We start from the raw sequence: 25,790 nt of genomic DNA on the forward strand, positions 1-25,790 counted from the left end.
CGCTCTTCGACTTAACATCTTCGGTGGTCCAGGTTCCCATCCCTCGCTCGAGAAGGTGGGCTTTCCTACGCACGGCTCTGTCGAGCACGGAGACCTTGGTCCGGGTAGAGAGGCGAGCACTGGACCTTGTGCAGTCACTAGGACCAACAGCATCGGAAACCAAAGGGTCAGAGGCAGGCAGCGAGACCAGGGGTGGGGGCGAAAACCGTCCGATTTCGAGGCCAACTGGAGAAGGTAGTTGCTCACTGCGGAGGGGCTCGAAAAACTGGTCGAGGCGGGAGGGCCCGAGCCCCAAGTGGGAGACTGCGGGCCGCAGGGGGGGGCCGAAAGAACCGAGCGGGCGGCCTAAAAAGGGTAGCTGCTCCATCTAGGCGACTATGGACCGCTGTCCGAGCGAGGGAGTCACAAGCCTCGACTGGGTGGGGCCAAGTGGACCGGGCCCCGGCAGAACGTCGAAGTCGAGCCCCGCCTGGAAGTGGCCGAGTGAACCGAGCCCGCAGAGAGACGGCCCGATCAATGCAGGCCCAAGTTCCTGCTGTGAAGGCCCACCTAGAAGTCGCCCGTCTGAAGAGGGAAGCAGGTCGAGCAGGGGAAGCCCAAGCCCCACCTGGACAGAGGTGGGCCGCTGTCCGCGCGACGGAGGCCCCAGTCGGACTAGGGCTTGGGTTAGCGAGAGGCCCGATAGGAGTGGGCCACCCAGCGAAGCAGCGGTGAGCGGAAACCCTAGCCCATGAACTTCGGGAACAGAAGCGTGGAGGGTCCACAGCGGTGAGGGCGGCGCTGACTTCGAGCAGGTAAAGTGACATCTGAGAGAGAAGCACCAGCGCGAGTCCAGAGAATAGAAGATCCGATCGAATCCTCTCGAGTCAGGAGGAAGAGGGAGTACCTCCTGTCCCTTGGAAAGATGACTTTCCAAAACTGGCTGCGGGGCATTGATGGCGAGAGGGGGGCAGATAATAAATGGAGAAGACAGAAAAAAGGGCGGGACAAATGACATGCTGATGCAACGTCCAACGGGAGGGGGAGTTTGCATGGAAAAGGAATGTGACTCAGCTACAGGGTTTGAATTTGAAAAAAAACAGGGGAGGTCAAACCCGACTCCTCAGGCCGGAGATGGGTCAACAGCAGGCAAGCAACGCGTAATGGAAGGCGGGCGCTGCGGTGGTGGTGAAGGATCGGCGGCTTTGAGATGTGTTTTGGTGGAGTCGTCGTGAACTCCCGTACAAACATATTGGGGGGGAGGACGTCGTCCTTCGCGACCAGGGGCGGCAACGGCTGATGCAGGGGGAACGGGTCGCCTTCTATCGCGGATTTCCGACGAATTCCAAGAGGCGTCGGAGTTGGATGATCCGCCAGTCGAGGAAAACCTCCCTCTGTAGCTCCCTTCACTGCGGTAGTTGGGATTTGGTGACCTCCTGGGCGGCTCCGACAGGTGAGGATCATTCTGGTCAGTACGTTCGTTGCGTGGGACGACTCCGCCAGCATCTTCAGCGCGCGCCCAACGTTCCAGCTGAATGAGCACGGAGATTGACACATCTCCAAAGCTGATTTCAAGGTTTTCGGGGATGTCAGAGAGATGGTTGATGTCCACGAAGCACCGGTACCCTGACAGGTCAACCATGCGAACGGTGAAGTCGTCGGCTCTAATGAACCGAGCAAAGCCACCAACAAGCGCATGTGCGGGAGGACCAACACTCATATAGTAGACTGACCGGTCTAATCCACGCCCTCTAGGTGAGAGGGGGATGACGGGCACCGTGGTAGGGGTCCCAAGGAAAGCAGCGAAGCTGGATTTCCCCGAGTGAGGGTCTCCCTGCGGAGGAGCTGTTCGCACGGCACCGATTCCGGGAGGAAGACGACAGTCTCTTTCACGATACCGCGCAACGTGGAAGTCGGAAGGATACCCGCCAAAGCGACTCACAAGGCCATTGGCAATGGAGTCCTGCGGAAAGTGGCCCAAGTTCGACGGGGGGATGACGTCGACTAGGATGGCATTGCGGCGTCGGTTTTGGCAGGCGAAGAAATCGTTGGAGAGCGGCACAAAAGCGCTAAGGTATGACGAGCGGGCGCGCATGGCCCGGTAAACGCCCAACGGGAAGCGGTTCATGGCGTTGCAGGCTCGCGCGATGTGGCCGGACTTGAAGCACCTGGCGCACCGGAGCGGGTCTCGACAGTGGGAGGCCCTGTGGTCCCGACCCAGACACCTGAAGCACTTTCCCTTGAAGGAGAAGCTGTTAGACGTCGCGACAAGGAGGAAGGGGCGCTTGGGGGGGGTGCGGAGTCGGGAAGGGGAAATGGGCAAAGGCGAGAGGAGGACTTCTTTAAAAGTCTTCTTGATAGGTCTCCAGGCTAGCTTGACAGGCTAAGAGAAGGCTTCAGCCGTAGGTTTGCTTGTGGGATGAGGCTTGTCAGCAAAGCGGTAGATGGGGGGAAATGAAGACCCAGCGGCGGATTGGACGGCTTCCGAATTGAGGTAGGTGGTGTGAGTTAATGCCACGCCAGCTTCGTCTGCCCAGGTAACTTTCTTGGAAGGCGGTCGGTCATGGGGGCCTGTCCACCGCTTGTGCGTCGACCCAGTCCCCTCCGGCTTCTGTTCGGAAAGTTGATCGTCAAGATGTCCGAGCGCCTTCTCCTTGCCTTTCCCTCGGCCAACATGGAGTCCAGACACCTTATCCTTGCCCTTCGCTAAAGCCGCCCGCTCTATCTCTCCCTCTCTCTTTCTTTCTCTCTCTTTCTCTCTAACCATTTTTCCTTTTTTTCTTATATATTGTTGCTAATTCTAGTTCATATCCGAATGTGCATATTAGTATATATTACTATCCAAATAATATTTGAATTCGAAGAAATATCCGATCTTATTCGAATCCGTTTTTAGCAAATACAGAAATGAAAATTTAGCACCCAACACATATGCATTCGAATTTGCATCCAAAAAAAAAAAGAAATGAATATAGTTTCATCAAATATCCGACTGTATTCGACCGTTTTCACCGCTAGAATTTATAATGAGGGTGAAGAAGACCAAGTTCCTGATTATGATAATACTAATAATAATGAAAAAAAAGGTTTGCCTCAATTTTTCTGAACTATAGGTATCCCTTTTTTATTTTTCACAAGGCTTGACATACAAAGCATACATGTGGAACATTTCAGTATCAGACGGGGCCCAATTAGGATCCAGCTGATAAGAATTTAGTCATATAGGCAATATGATAGCAACTAAGCGACATTGAAGAAAGTTTTATAGTGTTCTATCAAGCCAGAATTTGACCACAGTTTTCACTTCATCCAAGTAAATAATTAACACAGAGATAGTAGGATCCGAACGGCACTCATGTTAGAACTGGATCTGAATTCCGGTTTTCTGGTTGAAATACTGGCCTCAGGTAAAAAAAAAAAAACATTTAGTTGAAAAGAGATAGTACAATCATGTAAGAAGAGCGCGATGAAAATTCGGGTTATAACTTATAATGCATGGAGACCCCCTCAACTATAAGCAGTTTGAAACGGACCGCTCTACTTCTTTTTGTAATTGACAACCCTCCCAGCTAGGAAACGTCAATGATTTTGTCAACTCCAAAGCTGCTAAAGCTTTTAATTTAAAGGAATTGCTGAAATATTTAAGAGAATTTCACCAATTTAACTTACAGAAATAACTGAAATGGAAATAATTGAAAATTGAGGAGTTTCAGTCAATAAAAACTTGAGAGATCTATTTCAGAAATGCCTCAGTTGAGGGTCTCTATGGTCCATAAATCTACGTAAAATCATCAGCATATTGGCCTGTAGAACTAAATTTTATCAAGGCATCCTCCCTGGTGCAGAAAATTTAATTCTTCTCGGAATACAAGCATTATGAATTTTGCTTCAACAAATCAGATATACTGATTGAAGTGACTGAAAAGAGAGGTGACCAGTTCGATGACATGGAGATCTAAGAGAGTAAAAAATCAGAACGAGTAAATTGCACCACTAGTCCCTGAACTTGTGGTTAAATTTCACTTAGACCTCAAACTTGAAGTTTGACGTTTGAGACCTTAAGGCTTAAACTCTTGAAAATGTTTCACTCGAGTCCTTACCTAAATTTACCATTAAAGAAAAATTATTGTCCACCAATTGCATATCTACCTTAATGCACCATGCATCAATCAAGCTTTGATCTTCCATCCGACATTTCAATCCAACCATCCATTGAATTGTCATCTCTTCTATGTTCGAGAATTTGACTACCAATCTGAAAATATGAGATGAGATATGTAGAGATGAACACAGTGCAGGCAATTATTTTTCTCTTAAAATGATTACCCTAACAAGGTTGCAGGAGAAAATGGAAAAGAAAAGAAAAAAGAATATTATTGAGTTGCAATTTGCAGTTTTTAAGCTTCAATCTTCATGTTCAAGTCAGGATTAATCAGCGAGGCTCAGCATTGTCTCGTTCAACTGGCGAAAACTGGTAAAGAGCTCATTCTTTCTAGCCTATATCCAATAATATATGGAGAAGGATGAGGCGGCGGCATAAAACAAAGAATAAGGCAAGATTAGGTTAAAAGAAATTATCTCACACACACACACACACACACACACACACAGAATAACATGCGTGTCGTCTCTCACCCACCTGTAATATGAGTCTGTGAACCTGTTCTTCAGCAATCTTCGCACTATCTCGAGCTATCTTAGCAAGCTGAGATTCCTCTTGCTGGAAAAGAGAAAAAAAAAGGAAGAGAAAAGATCATTCAAGCACGATTATATATCTACTGTACTTTACCTGTGTAGTGTAAGGAGAAGCATCACAGAGGTAGATACCATAATTCACCGCACCTCACCTACCGAGGAGCAACAAATGTTCAAAAGACATTTCAATTGAATTTTGAATCAAGGAGAAGAAAAATGTCAACCATAGAAAGATGGAAACTAAAAAATCAGTCTATGTTCCTCCTAGAGATCAAACTCAGTCTATGTTTCCTCCTAGAGATCCATTATAGGGACTACCTCATCAAACCGTTGGCATCCCTGTGGTAAGTCAAACAAATAGAGATTGGAAGGGTCTTAAATGGGGTCCAAGTTGGGGAGACTATTTTAGAGGCAAAAGTGGTTAGGATAAACTCGATCGTATGCAAACATGGATGTCAAAATTATGCATCCAGTCAAATTCGGATTCGGATGTTATATTTACAATATATTCAACTTCGGATTCAAATACGGATATATTAGAATATTTCGAATTCGGGTTTGAATATCCAAAAATTAATATATGTTATAAATTCACTTATTGTGGAAAAATAAAAAGCGGATGGTGTAGCTTAGATGGCAGATAGCTTTCTCATATGTGAGAGGTGTGGGATTTGATTCCCCACACCTCAAATCATTTTCTAAATTTAACAACAATTATTTAAATTAAAGTATATATTTAAATTCAAATTTAAGATTAAATTATAATTATAAATTTAGATTTGAAAATATTGATTGGAGTTTGATTGCTTTTTAGGGGGAGATAAAAGGGATGTTAATATATGTTGTGGGGAATAAGGTGGTTCATTGTGCTTTCCTTTATTTTATTTTTTTTTATGAGTTTCATATCAAAATTGCATAAATGTTTGTTAAATTTTAGATGTTATTTATTAAAATATAGGTATATAAAAACTTGAACACAAATGTGAAAGTTTAGTTATATTGTTGCTAATTCTAGTTCGTATCCATATGTGCATATTAGTATATATTACTATCCGAATAACACTTGAATTCGAAGAAATATCCGATCTTATTCGAATATGTTTTTAGCAGCTATGGTAATCCGACACATCCACATTCGAATTCACGTCCAAAAAAAAAAGATGTGAATATAGTTTCCTTAAATATCTTTGTAATGTGGGAGAAGGAGACCAAGCTCCTGATTATGATAATACTAATTATAATGAAAAAAAAAAAGGTCTGCCTGAATGTTTCTGAACTATAGCTATCCTTTTTTTATTTTTCACAAGACTTCACTTACAAAGCATACATGTAGAGCAGTTCAGTATCAGACCAGGTCCAGTTAGGGTCCAGCTGATAAGAATTTAGTCATATAGGCAATATGTTAGCAATTAAGTGCTATTGAAGAAAGTTTTATAGTGTTCTATCAAGCCAGATTTTTACTAGAGGTTTCACTTCATCCAAGTAACTAATTAACACAGAGATGATAGGATCCGGATGGCACTCAAGTTTGAACTGGATTTGAATTCAGATTTTCTAGTTGAAATACTGGCCTTAGGTTAAAAAACAGTTAGTTGAAAAGAGATAGTACAATGAAGTAAGAAGAGTGCGACGAAAATTCGAGTTGTAATGCATAAAGACCCCCTCAACTAAAGGCAGCTTGAAAAGGACCGCTCAACTTCTTGTAACTGACACCCTTTCAGCTAGGAAATGCTAATGATTCCGTCAACTACAAGGTGTTAAATTTAAAGGAATTGCTGAAATATTTAAGAGAATTTCACCAATTTAATTTACAAAAATAAATGAAATGTAAACAATTGAAAATTGAGGAGTTTCAATCAATAAAATGTTGAGAGATCTGTTTCAGAAATGCCTTCAATTGAGGGTCTCCATAGTCCATACATCTACATAAATATCATCAGCAAATTGGCCGGTAGAACTAAATTTTATCAAGGCATTCTCCCTCTGTAACGATCCAACCCGCTGGCGATAATAACTCGTTGGGCCCAAACCAACGGCCCAAAATACTTAAGTCCAGTTATTATTAGTAGAGTGTAGGCCTCATATATTCTAATCAGAATTATTTTTCCATCCGGTGTGGGACTATTTGGGCGTTACAAACTCCCCCTGTTTAGACGCCGACGTCCTCGTCGAGTCCAAACCAGATCACAGATGCAGACCAGAATTACATTCAAGAGATGGCTCCCACCAAATCCGTTAGTGTAGCACTTTATCCCGCATAGCACTTAGCTCTAACACTTCCGGCTGGTATTCGGCTCTGATACCAATTGTAGCAATCCGACCCGCCAGCAATAAGAACTCGTTGGGCTCGAAACCACCGACTCAAAATGCTTGAACCCAGTTATTATTACTAGGGTGGAGGCCTCTTATAATTCGATCAGAATCATTTTTCCATCAGATGTAGGACTATTGGGGCGTTACAAACTCTCCCTTTTTAGACCCTGACCTCCTCGTCAGGTCCAAACCAGATCACAGATGCAGAATAGAATTACTAGGCGATGTGAGATTCTAGAGGTGCCTCCTATGGGTTCAAGATGTCACGCCCCAGCTTCCTAGGGGGTCACCAATCCTAGGACTACTCCCGTCCTAGCACGCTTAACTCTCTTAACCTCTTAGACCTAGCCACCGCTCAAAATGCTTAAGCCGGGTTAAGAATTTTAGATATATAGGACTACCTGGAGTCTCACATTCTCCCACCCTTAAGCCCTGACATCCTCGTCAGGCTTAGACACGCAAGTACTAGACGATGTGAGACTTGTCTCGCTAGCCTGAACCGACCTTGTGGTGAGCTGCGCTCCACTCACAACAGTCAACAGCATGAGATCCTCGTTCTCCCCGCTGTATAATCCTGGCTCAGCCAAGACTCATCTCACATTTCTGGCTGGTAATTGGCTCTAATACCAACTGTGACGCCCCAACTTCCCAGGAGGTCATCCATCCTAGGACTACTCCCATCCTAACACGCTTAACTCTCTTAACCTCTTGGGCCTAGCCACCGCCTAAAATGCTTAAGCCGGGTTAAGAGTTTTAGCCCTATTATATCTTATATATAGGACTACCTGGGGTCTCACACAAGAGGCGGCTCTCACCAAATCCGTTGGTGTAGCACTTTGCCCCGCATAGCACTTAGCTCTCACACTACCGGCTGGTATTCGGCTCTGATACCAATTGTAACGACCGGACCCGCTAGCAATAATAACTCGTTGGGCCCAAACCATTGGTCCAAAATGCTTAAGCCCGATTACTATTACTAACGTGTAGGCCTCATATATTCCAATCAAAATCATTTTTCCATCCTATGTGGGACTATTGGGGCGTTACACCCTCATCCATAGAAAATTTTAATTCTTCTTGGGATACTAGCATTATGAATTTTGCTTCAACAAATCAGATATATTAATTGAAGTGGCCGAAAAGAGAAGTGACCAGCTAGATGAGATGGAGATCTAAAAGAGTGAAAAGTCAGAACGAGTAAATTGCACGGCTAGTCCCTAAAATTGTGGTTAAATTTCACTTGGACCTCATTTGAGACCTTAAACTCTTGAAAATGTTTCACTTAAGTCCTTACCTAAATTTACCATTAAAGAAAAATTATTGTCCACCAGGTTCATATCTACCTTCATGCACCATGCATCAACCAAGCATTGCTCTTTTGTTCAATATTTCAATCCTACCATCCATTGAATTGTCGTCTCTTCTATGTTCGAGAATTTGACTATTGATCTGAAATTATGAGATGAGAGATGCAGAGATGAACCTAGAGCAGGCAATTATTTTTCTCTTAAAATGAGGACTACAACCAAGCAATTCTAAAAGTTTGGATTCTTGGAAGTCAAACTCAAAACTTTATGGACCAAAATGTAACAAGACTGAAGGTTGAGGGACTAGTAAGGCAATGTAGTCATATTGGAATTTACCAAACATATAATGATTCAGCCCCTAGAAATGCTAAGCAATGATCACAAGAGAACAGATCTATGGGGCAAAATCTGTTAAGTTCAAAAGCAAGTTGCTAAAAGGGTGAGCAATAAATATTTTTAGCTAACAGGTGCAATGCAGGTATCTTACAACTCTTTTTCAAAAGAAGCAACCAAAGATGGATTACATGAATATAACAAACTAGCATAGAGAAAGCTTTCACCCTTAATAATGTCTCATTTTTGCATAATATACAAACAGGCATACAAATTAGAGTTGATTGTCAAACTCCTCATTAAGAAAAATTATCAATGTGAAAACTGAAAAGCAACCCTATAAATACCAAAAATACAGATAAATAGGAAGGTGGTCCAAGTTAGTGAAGGCATGAAATTAAGGAATAGTGAGCCTTCTCCAATACTACATGCAAGAAGGATTAAAAGGCAATTGCGTAGTCCAAATTTCATAGTTTACAGTTTGATTTTATGTTCTGTTGGATGTTTGATTTATTATCATTGTTATTTTGATTCTTAGTAGTATGTTTCAGTTGGTATTGAGTGTCGTGCACATCCCAATAATGATCAGGTGGCTTCACAAAGATTTCTTTCTTTCTTTGGAAATATGTTACCATAATCGCTGAATTTGGATATCATTTTCGACTTCATTGTGTCCTAGCTGCTTTAAAAATTTTGAAGTTGAGATATCATGAGAAAAGTACAAATGATGATTTCTGTGCTGAATAGAGCATTAGGGAAGAAACCTCCTAGTATGACAATCATCAAAGAAGAAAAGTGATCTTACAGGTGGCAACTTTATTTATGGTTTACAAAAGCTGTTAGGATGTGGGAATCTCTCCTTCATCCTCAACTCTCTTAAATTTAATGGATATTCTTGCCTTTAAGAGTTTATCCTTCAAAATACCGGAATTTCATCTGCAACAGAATTTTCACATTGTTGACAGAATCTCAGCAAAAACTCCCTTTCTGTTGCGGTATTTTTTATATTATACAACAAAGAGATTTTGTAGTCTATCCTCTTTAATTTCCTACATTGCATGACGAAAGTCAATAAAACTAATACAGAAACCAAAATTCTTGATGTAGGACAAGTGAGAAACCTCTAGGCAAATTCCACATGCAACACAAAGAAATGTGGCAGATGAAATCAACAAAATCGAGCGCATTCATTGGGAGACAGAAATACTAACAACAATTTAACATGATAAACTAATAAGAGCCTTCAACGATACACAAAAAGCAGTGTTAGGAATAAAGCAGCACTTTAACCATAAAAATATTCAATAACACATAAAAGGGCTTTTTTTGCAAATGGCCCCTTGGAAAAATTTTATTTTAAAACTAGCCCCAACAAATTTATAAATGCAAAAATGGCCCTATCCCTGCCACACAAGCGCCACACAAACGCCACGTGGGCAGGCTAGGAGCCTGCTTGGCAAGTTGAACACGATGAATGGTTCACCGTGTTCAAACACGGTGAATAGTTCACCGTGTTTCATATTTATATTCCTCTTCTTCTCCTTTTCAATATTTATATTTTTCGCAATATATATATTTTTCCTAGACACGGTGAACCATTCACCATATTCAAACACGGTGAATGATTCACCGTATTTCGTACTTATATTCTCCCTATTAGGGATGTCAACGGGTCGGGTTTGGATCGGGTTTTCAAAAACCCGAACCCGAACCCGAACCCGAACCCGAAAATCAAATTAAAACCCGAACCCGGATTCGAACCCGGTGGGTTTTAAAAATCCATACCCATATCCATACCCAACCAAAAACCGACAATCCGAACCCAGACCCGAACCCGGCGGGTTTTAAAAATCCATACTGTTGGATGAAGATCTAAGGGATAAAAATTATTAAATATTTTATATATTGTATAAATAAATAAAAATAAATTATGTATATAATATTATAAATAATTTATCCGGGTTTGGGTTCGGATAATATTTCGGGTATCCATACCCATTGACATCCCTCCTCCCTATTCCTCTTTTCAATATTTATATTACGAAAAATACATATATTTGTATTTTCTCTAGACACGATAAATCATTTACCGTGTTTGGACACGGTGAATGGTTCACCGTGTTTGGACACGGTGAATGTTCAACTTAACACCCTGGCCCAGCCCCGCTTGCGTGGCGCTGACGTGGCGTCTGCGTGGCAGGATCAGGGCCAAAAGTGCAAATATAAATTTGCTGTCGCTATTTTTAAAATAAATTTTTTCTAGGGGGCTAGATGCAAAAAAAAACCCATATAAAATTTTAAGGATATCAAGTCTGATTTAACCAAAATATTTATTCAACATGAGGGTAGCAACAGTACCTCTCAATCAATAACATACGAACTTGCAAAACCTCTAGAACTAGTGCCGAAAATAGGCTTACACAAGATCTCAAAATTTCCCAAAGATATGAAGACAAGTTCTAGCATAGTAAAGGGTTTTAAGTTAAGGCCCAAACTCCAAACAAAAGTTGATGTTGTACATTAGTAACTACGGGATGTTCTGAACATATAGAGCAATTTCATTCTTTTGTAGACCAGAAGAGTCCATTGTATTTTGCAAGGATCAAAGCACCATGACACGGGGGCGTGCCGATTATTGCCTGGCACGATACGGCACCGGCACGCCTCCGTGCCAACACGTGGCACACTTGCGTACACGATGGATAAGCATGACTTCCTAGTGGCGGGCTTTGGCATAGGCTTATTTTATTTTTTTTATCATTGTTTTGAAAGATTTAGTAAAATAATTATGAATATTGACTATGCATAGTTTACTATACATTAATTAATATAATGATAAACATTTTTTATATATAAAGTACAACTATACCTCATAGAGAATAAAAATTAAAATACAATAATAAATCTACAAGTATAATAATTATTTAAATTTACATCTTTACATCGCGGTAGATTACATAGCATATTGTGATATGCAGATACAAGATCTATTTGACAATTTTGGTACAAATATTACTCGTATTGTCAAATTAAACTGGCTATATAATCTACTATAATCAACTATATATTCTAATACATATTATAATACTAAATCAAAATTATTTTATATTTACGATAATTTACAAATTCTAGATTGGAATAGAACAGCTTAACTAATTCTACATTACATTAGTTTGTTCATAAGATTAGATTAGACTAAATCAGATTAGGAAACTTAAATATAAAATAGATTATATTAGATTCGATATTAGATTAAATAAGATAATTTTAGGTTAGAATTTTTAAACTAGATTAGATTAATCTAGGTAATTTGGAATTACGTAAATCGAATTCAATTAGTTATATTATGTAATACTCCAATAGATAATTCTAGATTAGATTTGATCAGGTTTCATAATTATAAAATAGAATAGATTGTGAGGACTGAGATTTTGGCTGTGTAGCTAAACTCTTTGTTGACAATGTTTCTGTGTGTATTTTAATTACAAAAGCACCCGTCAAGTTTTGAGAGAAAACGAGTGAGAATGGAGATTTTACGCGATTTTTACTTTTTACTTAAAAGCGAATAGTAACCCGGATTTTCGGAGAGGCCAATGAGTAGAGATGGCTTCGGGCGTGCATCAGACTCCGTTCATAGTGATCCAATAGCTCGTTTTCAACGGTTCAACTGTCCTGGATCCAATGGCGCTGACGGATTTCAGGTTTGACGTACGGATTTCGAGAAAACTGTATACGCATATATTCTATATATTTGTGTGTGGCTTTGCCTATTAGAGAGAGGATGGGTTTCGTCACGAATATGTGATCAAAACAAGCAAAACAAAATCGTGGATTTGATGTCTCTATCGTTCTTATCGCACTGGTGCGATCCGTTTGCAAATCTGACAGACGGATCTTCTGATATCGCGCGTTGATCGAGGGGTCATTAATGGCAAAACGGCAATTTTGCGATAAACCATACATTTTATGACCCGTTTTGCGTGAAATCGAATGTGGGGGTGTGTTCGCGCGTTTTACTCGCGCTGTGAGGGACTCAGTTTAAAATATGGGGTTTTGGTGGACTTTAGCGCAAAATGAGCTTCTTGTATATATAGCTTTTTAGGGTTTGCACCATGCAAACCCTAACTTCAGCTCAGCTGACCTTGCCGCCTCCTTTCCTCCCCTCACCTCGTGCGCCGCGCGCCTCCCGGTCGCCGCAAACCAAGCCCCGGCCGGCCAGCCGCAGCCGCAACTACCTTTTCCTTCTTCTTCTCCTCCACCACCTCCTTCCCTATCCTATTGGCCGAGGTCGGTGCGGGGTGCAACCTGCCGCTCCGGCACCTCCCCCGGAGCCCCAGCGACCCTCCTCGTCGACAGCCACCGCCCCCAAACGCCGCCGCCGCGCTGCAACCGCCCTGTGGCCACCTAGGGTGAGCTCGGGCCAAGGTCTACTTGCGGTTTCGTCCCCGCACCGCCGCCGCCTGAGGCCGCCCTGCCACCTCCCCCGGAGCTAGAAATGTCAGCGGGTCGGATTTGGGGCGGATTTTTAAAAACCCGAACCCGACTTCAAACCCGAGACCCGAACCCGAACCCGAACCCGAACCCGACGGATTTTAAAAATCCATATCCAAACCCGAACCCGACCAAAAATCCGAAACCCGAACCCGAACCCGAACCCGAAAATTTGAACCCGAAACAATTATTTCTTTTTTCAATATTTCAAAATATATATATTAAATCTAAATTTTTAAAATACAAATTCAAATATAACATCAAATTTTTATATATATATTATATATAATACAAAATAAATTCGGGTTCTGGTCGGGTTCGGGTTCGGGTTCGGGTCGGGTACAATCAAAATCCATATCCGAATCCATATCCGTCGGGTTTCTATTTTTGATATCCATATCCGAATTCATATCCATATCCATCAGATATATCCATTTCATTCGAGTTCGGGTTCGGATAAAATTTCGGGTATTCATACCCATTGACATCCCTACCCGGAGCCCCAGGTGACCTCCGCCGCTGGCCGCAGCCTCCCTGAGCGCCGCCGCACCGTTGCTACCAACACGTGGCCAGCCCAGGCTGGTGCGGCCGAGCTCTGCAGCGCCACGCACCCAGCCGCCGGCCCCATCCCTTCCCCTCGGTTCCAGAGAAGTCCCGCACCTCTCCCCTGGCCGGTCCTGTGAGGAAGTGAATTCTCAAAATACGAGAGTTAGACTTCATGCAAAATCGACCAAGGGTCATATTGGTAAGCTTTGGAAAAGCCAAAGATATTAAAATCACCAAATGTGCTTTGGAAATGAGTCCACGAGAGCAAATGGTGCAAAACCTGCACTGGAGCAAAACTGCTCTCGGGGACCGGTCCCTGACAGGGAGGGACCGGTCCCATCGGCTAGTGTTGCGGGGTTGCTTGATGCAACTGGTCCCCGGCAGGGAGGGATCGGTCCCCGAACGTGACTCTAGCGAGAAAAACCAAAATTTGGCTAAGACCCGAAAATCCTGCTCTCGGGAACCGGTCTCTCAGGAAGGAACCGGTCTCCCTGGGAGAGACCGGTACCCGAACGCGACTCGAGCTGAAGCTCTCGGGGACTGGTCCCAAGTCGGGGAGACCGTTCCCTCCGCGCGCAGAATGCCTAGTGAGGGCTGTGCAGGGGATGAAAAGTAGAGGGGGCTGCTGGGATTTTGTTACATTAGAGAGTATAGGGGACCCCCTCTCTCTCTCCAACCCTCATTTCCCCCTCTCCCTCTCTCATACTCTCTTGCTCTCTCTCTCTCTCTAGAAAAGAAAAGGAAGGAGAAGAAGAAGAAGAAGAAAAGAGAAGGAAAAGAAGGAAGGAGAAGAAGAAGGAGATCAAGCTAGGAAGGCTTTTGGACCTCTCCCTCTTCCTCTCTTCTCTCTTTGAAGCTAACATAGAGGTAAGCTTCTAACCCTAGTTGTGAAATTTAGGGTTTTTGGGTTTTAGCATTGGAAATGGGGACAAATGGACCCCTAGTACCATGAATGGTGGGATTGAAGCTAGAATCTAGGGTTTTGAGTTGGGTTTAGCTTGATGCTAACCCTAGGGCACCAAAATAGGATTTTTGGTAAAGTATGAGATTGATCTCATTTGAAGCCTTGTAAATCTAATTGGTAGGTGCCTAAACGCGGGGGCAAAGTCGGATTTAGCATTCGTCAAGTGGGTCCAGAGCTATCGGCAAAATAAGGCCGATTGAGCATCATTTTGGACCAAGAAGACCGAGACTTCGTAGTAACGTCCGTTGGAGGGCATTTCTAGAGCCTCCATACCCTCAAGAGGTGGGAGGTGTCATCCCGAAGCATCCGGGTTTCTTTTTATGTCTAAGTTATATACATGTTGATCATATTGCATTATAGGATTAATAGATGTATATTTTCTTTTCCTTGCATGCTTCTTAGTAGTGTAACTTACGAGTCGAACACATGGACTGGGGTAGCATGAGGATTGGGTCTTGTGACATGAGAATCCTATAATGGCATAAAGAGCCGAACTTGGACATAGCCTAGTAGAGTGGCATTGAACTAGTGTAGTAGAAACACTAAACATGAACGAGTGGCAAGTAGAATAATTGAGACATTTACTACAATGACTGAACCAGTTGCATCGAGTCTAGTGTAGTAAACATGACATGGTTCTTGGGATAGTAGAGGTCCCGGCATCTAGGATGCATTGTATATTGTGCTGCAGAGGCACATTGACCCTAGTAGACGGTATCCTCTTAAGAGGATTGGATGATACTCACTAGTCTGTTTTCGCTGTCGGTGGTCGCTCCACCATGGCACGAGTCTCCGGAGTACTTCACTAGGGGCAGACGTAGTTGTCCCGCAGACGGTCTCGGTGTGCGAGTGCAGTTTCTCCTCACCAATGAGATTGAGAGTGAGTCGAGAGTTTAACCTACGGGTCAACCAAGTAGATTGGGTAATAAACATGAGATGCATAGCAGACTTGCATTATTACCTTGAGTAGACATAGTATATGTTGTAGTTTGCATTGCTATATACTTTTATATACTCATGACATGATTCTACCATGATAGTAGTTGTTGCATGCATTATTATCATTGATGGCATGATAGAGTAACTCTTGATATATTTATATCAAGGGTCACCCAAGCCGGCGGCTGCGGCGGCCAAAAGGGTGATCCAGATTCGACCGTGTCTATCTCTCTATCTATACATCTTACTTGACGTTGNGGGAACTATATTTATATAGTTCTCACCCCATGTGGTTTTGGGGTACAGGTACACACAGGGGCGAGCCGAGCGAGGATCGCAGCAAGGGCATAGCGCCCTAAGTGAGTTAGTTAGTAGCTTTCCATTATGTATTAGAGTACCCTCGTGTACTAGATACCATGTATATTTTGGATAGACATTGGAGAGCTATGGTGTATTGGAGAAAAACATGTATTTATATTTTGGAAGATGAAAATGAAAATGTAATTAACTTATGTAAATGCTGAATGGTTGTAATAGTTAGACTATCTCTCTTTATACACTTGTACATTCACTCGTGGTTTTTGCTCTTAGTTATTGTGCACTTGTGTGCATCGTATTGATCATATATGATATTTAAGCATTCCCTGGGCGCTTAACTGTACATGATCTGGTTGCTTAGCCTTGGGCGGGCAGGAGAGGTGTCCGTTCGGCGGTCCGTCCGCCGCGCCCGAACCGTGACAAATTGGTAGTGGATTCGGGGTGGGGCATGACAGGTCCGACCATCGCCGTGGCCAATCCAAATATTTAATTACCTACTCACCTCTTCTCTTTTGTGAGCCAAAACATCGAAGAGAAGAGCATTCTCCTTCTTCTCAGAGCTTTCTCTTAAAGCTCTCTATCTTTTCAAAGCTTTGGAGAAGAAAGACTCCGAGCTCCGAGCTCTAAGCTCTAATATTAATGGCGGATCGGTATTCTTTTTCTTCTAGAGAGAGAAAGAAGAGAGTGAAGGAGAAAGTGTGAAAAAGAGAGTGGCTCTATATTAGAGTTTATTCTGAGAAAACCCTATTTAAAGGGTCGCTACCATAGCAACTTAACCCCTCAACAATTTCTATTTGCATCATACAAAACCCGGCTTGTGCGGCGTGTTTCAGGACCCACTCAATCTTTCGAACGCTGCTCAATCTTTGGGCATCCGATAGAAAGCGTACAAAGGATCTGGGCTTGTGCGGGCTCGAGTTGCTCCGCCGCCATCGCCGCCTCCCGCCGCCGGCCGGCGCGAGCCCCAGCCTCCCCACGTTGACCGCACCCGCCTGCCGCCGGCGCACCCACCGCCGAGGCGTCGTCTGCCATGCCCTAGCTCCCACTGCCCGGTAAGTCTTCACAGTGCTGTTTTTGGTTGGTGTTCTGCCTTGTGCTTGCTTTTTCGGCGATCCGAGGTTGTTCTGATGCCTCCGGAAGTGAGCACGGTGATCGCTGGTCAATGCTGATCACTGTGCTCACCTCACTTTGGATAAACAAATTCCGAATCGGCTTTTGCGGTGCGGTTTTCCCTGAGTGCGCGCTGTTCGCTGAATGTTCGGGTCGCTCCCGTGCCTCCCACAGTGAGCCGTTGTACTCCGGATCGTGAGCAGGGCCTTCGGCACGTCAAGATCTATTTGCCTGTGTCTCGACCAGCTTCGAAAATTCTCGGTTTGCGCTGTCGGGCCGTAAAACCCGAAAAATCACATGAAATAATGCGATTTTATGGAACATTAGGGACTTTTATGCAATTTTACATAACGTGGGTGCTGTGGGCAGCATGTGTGAACTACGAGTGACCTCTGGACTGGTTGTCCAAGGTCCCAAGCCTTTTCGAAAATCGAATGTCTATTTCCGGTGCGTTTTTCAGCGAAATCCGCCGACGGAACGCGATTTTGGTTCGAATTTCATCCGACGGTGTTGGAATGCCCTGAGTTTTGTCGCTGAGCCTTATTGGCTGGTCACAATAGTCATCTCGAGAGTTCGGAGATGACGGGTGAGCGACGGTGGGTTCCGATGTCGAAATTGACACTTCCGGGAACCCGGATCCAAACGATTATCCGACGATAATTGTTTGGATGTGTGATCTCGTATTTGCTGCGAAGACATCCAAAACGATGTGTTTTATGGCAGCAGGTGGCTCGTGGGCGAATCGGTGAGTCCCAGGACACTTTGTGGATCCCAGCAGAGTCCCGGTGTGATTTTCGGGACTTCCAGCGAGTTACGGTAATCGGTTTTGGGAAACCGATTCCCGTGGATTTAAAGGTGGGATTGTGAGTTTAGTGTTCCTTGTCGTTTGTTAGATACTAACCCGGTGGACCCTCCGTAGATCCGTTTGACGTTCTTCCACAGTCGGGAGACCTACGCTACACACGTACAGGAGGGTACTTCGACCCAAAGTCGGTACAGTGGTGCACGCTCGGTGACATTCTCTTCACTCTTTCTTTACTATTACCTTGCATCTTATGTGTTGAGCCTAGCACCTTACTATCTCTCGTTATTGCTCTACTTGGTTAGTTTGCATATCTAGTACCATGATTTAGAGATAGAGCAGGTTTTCGGTTGTACTTGAGATATGAGACCTATTCGGTCGGTTCAGTGATTCTGGTATTGTGACCTATTCAGTCGGTTCAGTGATTCTGGTATTGTGACCTATCAGTCAGTTCAGTGATTCTGGTATTGTGACCTATTCGGTCTGTTCGATTACTTGATGGCCTATATGGTTGGCATACCCTGAGGGGTAGGATTATTGGCTAGTTGTCGAAGGTTGGCTATTAAGCATATCAGCATCGATCACCACTACTTGTATGCATTTCACGTGCGCCAGCGGTTTGGCCACCGCAAGGGAGTTGTTCTTTTCCAGAAAAGTGGTCGTACATCCGACCCGTGAGCCCAAAGGCCTAGTCTGGGTTATATGCGCATGTCAGTCCAGAGGCCTAGTCTGGACTATATACAGGTAGAGTGGCAGTGGTACAGGCTTGAGGTCTGCGGACCGTCATGCCAAATTTCTGATTGGGTATTTTTGGGACTGATCGTCCGGTTGATGCATACTTGCACTTTGTTCTGTATTACAGTAACGGCTAGTTATATTTCTCTATACTGTTGTTTACCCCTGCATCATTGCTACTATAGTTATGATATCCATATATGCATTCTGTTTTATTTTACAGTAGCGGTAGTTACGTGTTCTATTACTGTTTCCTTTCCTTTCGATATTATACCTACTGTATTTATGATATCTGCTTATGACTTTGATGATCTCTTTCTGCCGGTGAGTACTCCTCGCCTTCGTCGGCTTGCGGTACCCACTGGGAGGGGAGACATGTGTACATGTTCTCACCCCCCACCCCCTTTCAGATGACATTGCTGGTCCGAGTCGGGACGGTGCGTGAGGCGCGTATTTAGCGATCGATTAGAGCTTCCGAACCGATGGATGTGGTTTAAATTCCTAACTTTATATTCTCAAAATAAATGACTTAGATATTATGGTTCAATTGGTTTACTTTATTTAACTACATGTGGTTTATGAAATGAATAAAATAGTTATGGTTTCGTTATGAAATGAAAATAGTTTTCTATCCCTTGTGGTAGCGTATTTCTAAAGAAAAATGTTTTCGTGTGGAAAACGGTTTTGAAAAGAGTTTTCTGGTTTTCATGATTCCTAGTATTTCAAAATACGTTTCCAAGTGGGAAACGTTTTAAACTGATAGATGTAGAATTATGATTATCTGTGATGGAATGAATGCGAATGTGAATGTGAATGTACAGTGTGGTTATATCTTGTACTTGTGCGACGCCATGCAAATACAGGGGAGACTCTGTCCGTGTGAACAGTAGACTCCCTATATTTGTGACGGATCAGACGTCCTCTGGGGTCAAGGTTTTAAAAAAAAAAAAAAATTTGGGCACTTCCGCATCGATTTTAAACTTAAAAAGGGACCCGGGGCGTGACATAGATAAATTTAAATATATGTTATATCAGATTCTAGATTAGATTAGATTTGATTAGATTTCATAGATTAGATTACGTAATTCTAGATTGCATAAGCTTAGATTTCATAATAGAGAAGATTAGAATCATTAGATTACTAAATTAAAGAAAAGGGAGAGAAGGAAATTATAAAATCAAAAAGAAAAAACAAATTAGCGATAGAATAGTGTGATTAGTTATCAACAACTCTGAAATCCTAAATAACAAACCACAACAAAAAAACAAAAAAAACAACTTGGCAAGATATGTGCCGTAATATCCTAGCGGGTATTGGGCAGACTCGCGCGATACCGGCTAGGTATTGTGGCATCAGGAGGGGGGGTCCTGCGAGACCCCCTATACCATGCCCCCGTCACCAAGTGGACTTCCTTCCCTAGAATTTTGGTTGGTAAAGATTGATTTGATCTTTGTAACAGTAACACTACTAAATAGCATTAAGTAGGAGAAGATATGGCCATTTTCAAAGACTAGTAAAGTTTAAAATCTGTTAGCAGAAAGGGCGATAGCTCTATTCTAAGCATAGAAAATAAGATTAAGAAAAGAGGGAGGGAGGGGTGAAGAAAGGAGAAGAAGCATTTGTCACACTAATATTGGCAGAAGCATTGAAAATTTTGAAGAAAGCGACCTTAATAAATTTAGTCATTGATTTTCACAATGTAGTACATTAACTATAAGAAAGCTGATAGCTACTGCTAGAATTAGAATTGAATGGTTCAAATTTATTCGTAGAAATCCTCCATTTTACAGGAACATCATAGGCCTATGTAAATAAGCTGTAAATTATGCAACCAACATATTTATTTCATTTCATCTACGGATCAATCTGGGCAGCTCTTGGAGCTTCAATCTTCTATTCAACAGTAGGCATCCATAAACAAAAGTTAGTTGTGAATCGCTTTGACCACTCTGAATTCAGTTGTTGCAATTGGAAGATTACAATGAAAACAGGCCCACCTCACTATGGTAAACAATAGCTTTGTAGTCATATTACGAATTATAAATGTTTCGACATTCAGCCAAAATGGTCAATAGTGAAACATTTCTATCACTTTTAGCTAGGGGTGTAATGCGTGCCGTCCGTGCCGAAACGGGCCGGAGGCCAGCCCGGCACGGCCCGGCCCCAAAGTCGGGCCGTGCCGTGCCGTGCCGGGCTAAAATTTTGGACCCTGGCCCAGCACCCCCCGGCCCGGACTGTGCAGCCCGGGCCGAGCCGAGCTTCGGGCCAGCCGTTTTTTATTTTATTAATTTTATTTAAAATATTTAAAAAATTTAAAAATAAAAATAAGATATTATTTTTTAAAAAAAATTAATATATAAGTAAAAAATTTAAAATTTTAAACTACATTTATAAAAATATTAAAATTTTAAATTATTTTAAAATTTTAAATTTTTTGGACCAAAATGCCTTCCCAACAGTCAAATTTTTTTTGACTGTTGGGAAGGACATTTAGGTCCAATCGGCCTATCTACCCTTGAGAGAGCCCCAAAATCCAAACCCAACTCCCAATGTGCATTGGGACTTGGGAGTTGGGTTGGGTGCAACCCAACCCCCTGCCCGGGCCCGGCTCAGGAGGCACGGGCCACACGGGCCGGGCCGGGCCGGGCTGTGCCGTGCCGGGTCTGGGCATCCCTCAGCCCGGCACGGCCCAAGACCGTGTCGTGCCGGGCCACCGGGCCGCGGTAGTAAGGCCCAGCACGACCCGGTTGAACTGGCCAGGCCGACCCGGCACGAGTGCTGCAGTGATCGTGCCGTGCCGGGCCCAGCCCACTCTCGTGCCGGGCCAGGCGGGCCGCGGGCCACCCGGACCGTTTGACACCCCTACTTTTAGCCAATTTTGAGCATTTCCAACTGAGCTTTGAAAACAAGAAAAACAAAAAACAAAAAAAAATATTTACAAATATCATGTTCTCTATTTCCTTCTAGAAGTTTTATCAATGTTAACGTCCACAAAGAACAGTGTGCAACTGAATGTTTATGGTCAATACACAAGAATAATAAAGTTAACACCTCTTCAATTAAAGATTCCTAGAAGTTCTTTCTCCGTGTTTCTTTGAAAATTCTAAAGGGAATTGTAAGTTCCAACTGTCATTTTCCTTTTTTCCAGAATATAAATATTCCACATATAAATATGCAAAAACAAAAAGACCCTCCTCTAACAGTCCTAGCAAAAGGTATCAAAAACACCTAAAAGTAACCTCCTTGCTCCAAGGTGCACATGGTAAAGTAGTACAAATAGCTAAACAAGACAACAAAACACAAAGACCTTACAGGTCATGGATGGAGCAACAACGATGGAGTACCAACAAGAATGTCTAAAATATCGCAATTGCTTTAAGGATTATATAGGCAAGTTCTCGCACTATAGGCAAGTTCTCGCACTAATCTAAAGCTATGCACTTCACAGTCTATATTACTAACAGCAATCACGAAATTCCATAAAGATAAATATTTTTCTCAAATCATGAGCCCCGATTTGTCAATGGCCGTCTTCCCCAAATGCATATACAATTTCCCTTAAACTAAGTGCGAACCAACTCATCTAGCTAAATTCTACCTCAAACCAATTATAATCAGGAAACATAAAATGGTTTCTAAGCTCTCAATAAAGTTACTAACCTCTTTTTCCAGGTGGGATGACTCGAGAAATGTGTGATCCATTTGATCTTCTGCCTCCTCCAGTTTCTCAGCTACAGTGTAAAAAAAATTTGTGTGTACATACATCAATGACTTGAATATTGAAGCATCAGAAGTCACAAGCATGAGCAACGCACACAAAAATCTGCACAGACGCCACAACTTTGTGCATGCAATTTGCATATCAATTATTTTCTGTGTTCAAGTTAGAACTTCCTAGCAATGAAAACCAAGAAGGAAGGTAAAATGTATGGATAGTCCTGCATTGTCCTGGCATAGAAACTAGGTCCTCGTACTTTTCACGTGACCACTTCTTTCCCTGAATGTGAAAAAAGAAATATTTTCTTTACAAAATGACCATTTTATTCTTCGAACTGAAATAATTCACTTAATTCAGATAACGTCAAACATACTTAAGAGGTCATTTACTCATTTTAGAATAAAAGTCTGACTTTTTAAATATTCAGGGACAGAAACTGCAATATATGTGGAAGTTTAGGGACCAAAGTGTTTAAGTGAGAAGTAAAGGACCAGGACTGTCAACACATTTTACCAAAGAAAAACCGAAAGAGATAAAAAAATAAAATAAAAAATATATAAAAAAAAAAGAGAAGAAGAACAGCTTACCCAAGTCAAAAACTAGTTCAGCAGCATAGTCCCAGTTAGCCAAAAGCGAAGACGAAGAAAATGAGTTCACCCAGTACTTGTTCCGAAGTAGGTTCAATAGATGGGAGTCCAAGGAGGACATGAAATATGTTATATCAAGAGCATAGTCCTGTGAAAAGCTAAGAGGCAGAAATTAATAACCAACTATGGACCAAAGAGGAAAAGAAAGAAAGAGATTGCTTTTGACCTACATGTTTACGAAAAATGCTACATTCTTCAAACCTGTCGAGCGGAGATATCTTGTTGTTGAAGACAGGCCCAAATATCTTAAATGCTCCAATCTCCACCTTTCCAGTAGAAACTGTCCTCATAGAATCGATCATGATGGCCAGGGACCGCACTTTATCTTCCAGAATGATGTCCAGAGTTAAAATCTCATAGGTCGACAGCCAGCAGCTATAACCAGGATGGGAATGGTACCAGCCAACCACAACATCGGACCTCCCACCCTATTCAAAATAAAATTTAAATAAGATCAATACTACAATGCTTTGTTGTGACTACTGACTAGTAAGATTGCTATCTTTTCAGGCCAATAAGCAAAATAAAATAAAAAGCAGTTTATTGACGGGAAAAAATGTTTTTCATTACATCCTCACCTATTTACCTTCATTCTTCAATAAGATCTTAATTAACTGTATGAATTCAAACCCTTGGAGAACATGATTAATTATCTCCAATTACCAGCTCATAGTGATTTCAGCTTTTTGTTCATTAGAATAGTGATTAAGCTGAATGAAATATTCTTTAAGCACCAACGCATGCATGTACAAAACAATCTGTCCAAACAAAACCATCACAGCATAATATTGGAAGCAAGCAACGACAAGGGTTCATGGAACTTACTACTCAAAAACTTAACCTAACGATTGTCTAAAAGAGATAAAGTACACATCAAAAAATATTTTCTTTTACAGGTTTCAGGCCAAAAAAACAAAGCAATGAATAATGCGATAAGAACTACTCTAGACTTGGGGGGTTTCAAACCAACCAAAAAGCTTAAACTAAGGGGTGGAGAAATCCTTTCATATTATGTAGAGCCAAAATTATTGTTGCTAACCAATCTGATTAGAAATAACATGCTAAGCGCTATGAGCCCATGACATGGGCCAGATGTAGGGGTGTAATGTGGGCCATGCCGGGCCGGCACGGCCCACATTACCATGGCCGAAATGGGCCAGACGTTGGCCCGGCCCGGCCCGGCCCGGATGTACCGGGCCGGATGCTATCAACCCTCCAGCCCAACACGGCCCCAGGTCCGGGCAGGGCCCATGGGCCGTGTCGGGCTTCGGGTCGGCCTTTTAAAATTTTTATTAGTTTTTTAAAAAAATATATAAAATTTGAAACTATGATCAATAAAGTATTTCTATTTAAATCTATATTTTTATTAAAATTTTCAAATTTATAAATATTTTTAAATTTAAAAAAATTACTAATTTTTTTTTTTTAAAGATGAATTAAGGGGCTTTTGGTCCATGGACCAACTTGTTTGGTCCAAAGAACCAAAACACCTCCTCCCAAGGTCTGCACTGCAGACCTTGGGAGGAGAGCTCCTAGGGAAAGGGTTTGCCGTGCCGTGCCAGCCACCGGCCTGTCCTCGACCCGACACGGCCGGGCCATTAGCAGGCCAGGCCATGCCGGGCCGTCGGGGCCAGAAAGAACAAGCCCAGCACGACCCGAATCATTCGGACAGGCCGGGCCGGCACGGGTGCTACAGTACCAGTGCCGGGTTGCACCCCGGCCCGAGCCCGTGCCGGGCCGCCCGGCCCGTTTTACATCCCTAGCAAGATGGAAACCTACATGCTATTAACTACTATCATGTGGCACAAAACCATTAGGATAGAACTAAGGGAGGTGTGCAGCCAGCTCTAATACCATTTAAGGAGCTTGGATTAACACAAAAGTTTAAGAATGTATGTAAAGAAACATTTACATATTATATACAAGCTACTGTTCTTGTTTTCTATCTAATGTGAAATTATATTCTTAACCCTCATAGGCACAACTAGCAAGTGGCAAGAAACCGCTTGTCGAAATCGAGGGTGACACACACCAAGCTCTGATGTTGTGCTAAGGACTCAGGCCTGCTACATGTAGCTGATGAGAAGGGCTGAAAATCCAACCTTCCTAAGCTCTGATAGCGTGTTACAGGAGAAAAATCTGTTACATGTAGTTGAAAGGTTGAAAATCCAGGTATAGCAGTTAATGTTAGTGCTGTTTTTCTTTTAAGGAAGATGTCATGCCTAAGAGCATGAGCACACTCTAACAGTTGTAGCTTGGCCCATATCAAACATGAGCTAACTAGTTTTGTCAAAGATAGATTAAAGTCATTAATGCTATAACTTCCCAGTATGTTATGAGATAATATACAAAGATGTGCTAAGGTAAAAGGACCATTATAACTCTTGCCATTCTAAACTACAAATAAGTGATCCATGACAAGCCTCAGTATATAAGACAACTCTTTTCCGCTTGATTTCTTTCTCTAAAGTTTTTCTCTTCCAACTTAGGGTGTATTTGGTTCCTTGTAAAATCACCCTGAAAAACTTTTTTTCAGTTGCAAAGTAAGATTACAGTGTTTGTTTTCTCGTAAAAAAATTTTCTCGGAAAATTTTTTTTACAGATTGTAAGGAAAAGGGGGGTTTTCGTTTTCCGCTGTCTTTGAGCGGAAAATGAAAACACGCGGCATAAGCACACCGCGTTGGGGAGCAAAAGCCCATGGTCCACAAGGTCCACTCCACCTCGTGGACTGCGTAAGGGAGGTCCACGAAGGACCTCTCTCTCCCTCTTTTACATATATATATATATATATATATATATATATATATATACCGGCTGGGATACTATCGATAGCACCAAGGGCTTGGTGCTATCGAGTTTTCCACCGTTAGATTTAACTCTTTGATTATTTTT

General features: G+C 42.6%; 1 protein-coding gene across 21 annotated transcripts in view; it reads right to left on the reverse strand.

The window, feature by feature from the left end:
- The window catches only part of LOC109729030 (COP9 signalosome complex subunit 5a-like), a 62,606-nt gene that overhangs the window by 12,788 nt on the left and 24,028 nt on the right, over positions 1 to 25,790 (reverse strand). For 4 of the 21 annotated variants that reach the window (XR_002221195.1, XM_020259646.1, XM_020259711.1 and 1 more), the window contains exons 2-5: positions 23,069 to 23,326; positions 22,839 to 22,986; positions 22,194 to 22,264; positions 4,619 to 4,699 (exon numbers count right to left, since the gene is read on the reverse strand). Coding sequence is in view for 12 of the 21 variants with exons in the window: in XM_020259646.1 (XP_020115235.1) it covers positions 4,619 to 4,699; positions 22,194 to 22,264; positions 22,839 to 22,986; positions 23,069 to 23,326 (558 nt within the window). In the remaining 9 variants the exon portion in view is untranslated. Of the gene's footprint in view, positions 1 to 3,277; positions 3,377 to 3,828; positions 4,235 to 4,255; positions 4,477 to 4,612; positions 4,827 to 22,193; positions 22,265 to 22,838; positions 22,997 to 23,068; positions 23,327 to 25,790 lie in introns of those variants that run through there. The other 17 variants (XR_002213951.1, XR_002213949.1, XR_002213950.1 and 14 more) reach the window with 13 other exon arrangements.

The sequence above is a fragment of the Ananas comosus genome, linkage group 2 (genome assembly GCF_001540865.1).
Source record: "Ananas comosus cultivar F153 linkage group 2, ASM154086v1, whole genome shotgun sequence".
NCBI classification, from domain to species: Eukaryota; Viridiplantae; Streptophyta; class Magnoliopsida; order Poales; family Bromeliaceae; genus Ananas; species Ananas comosus.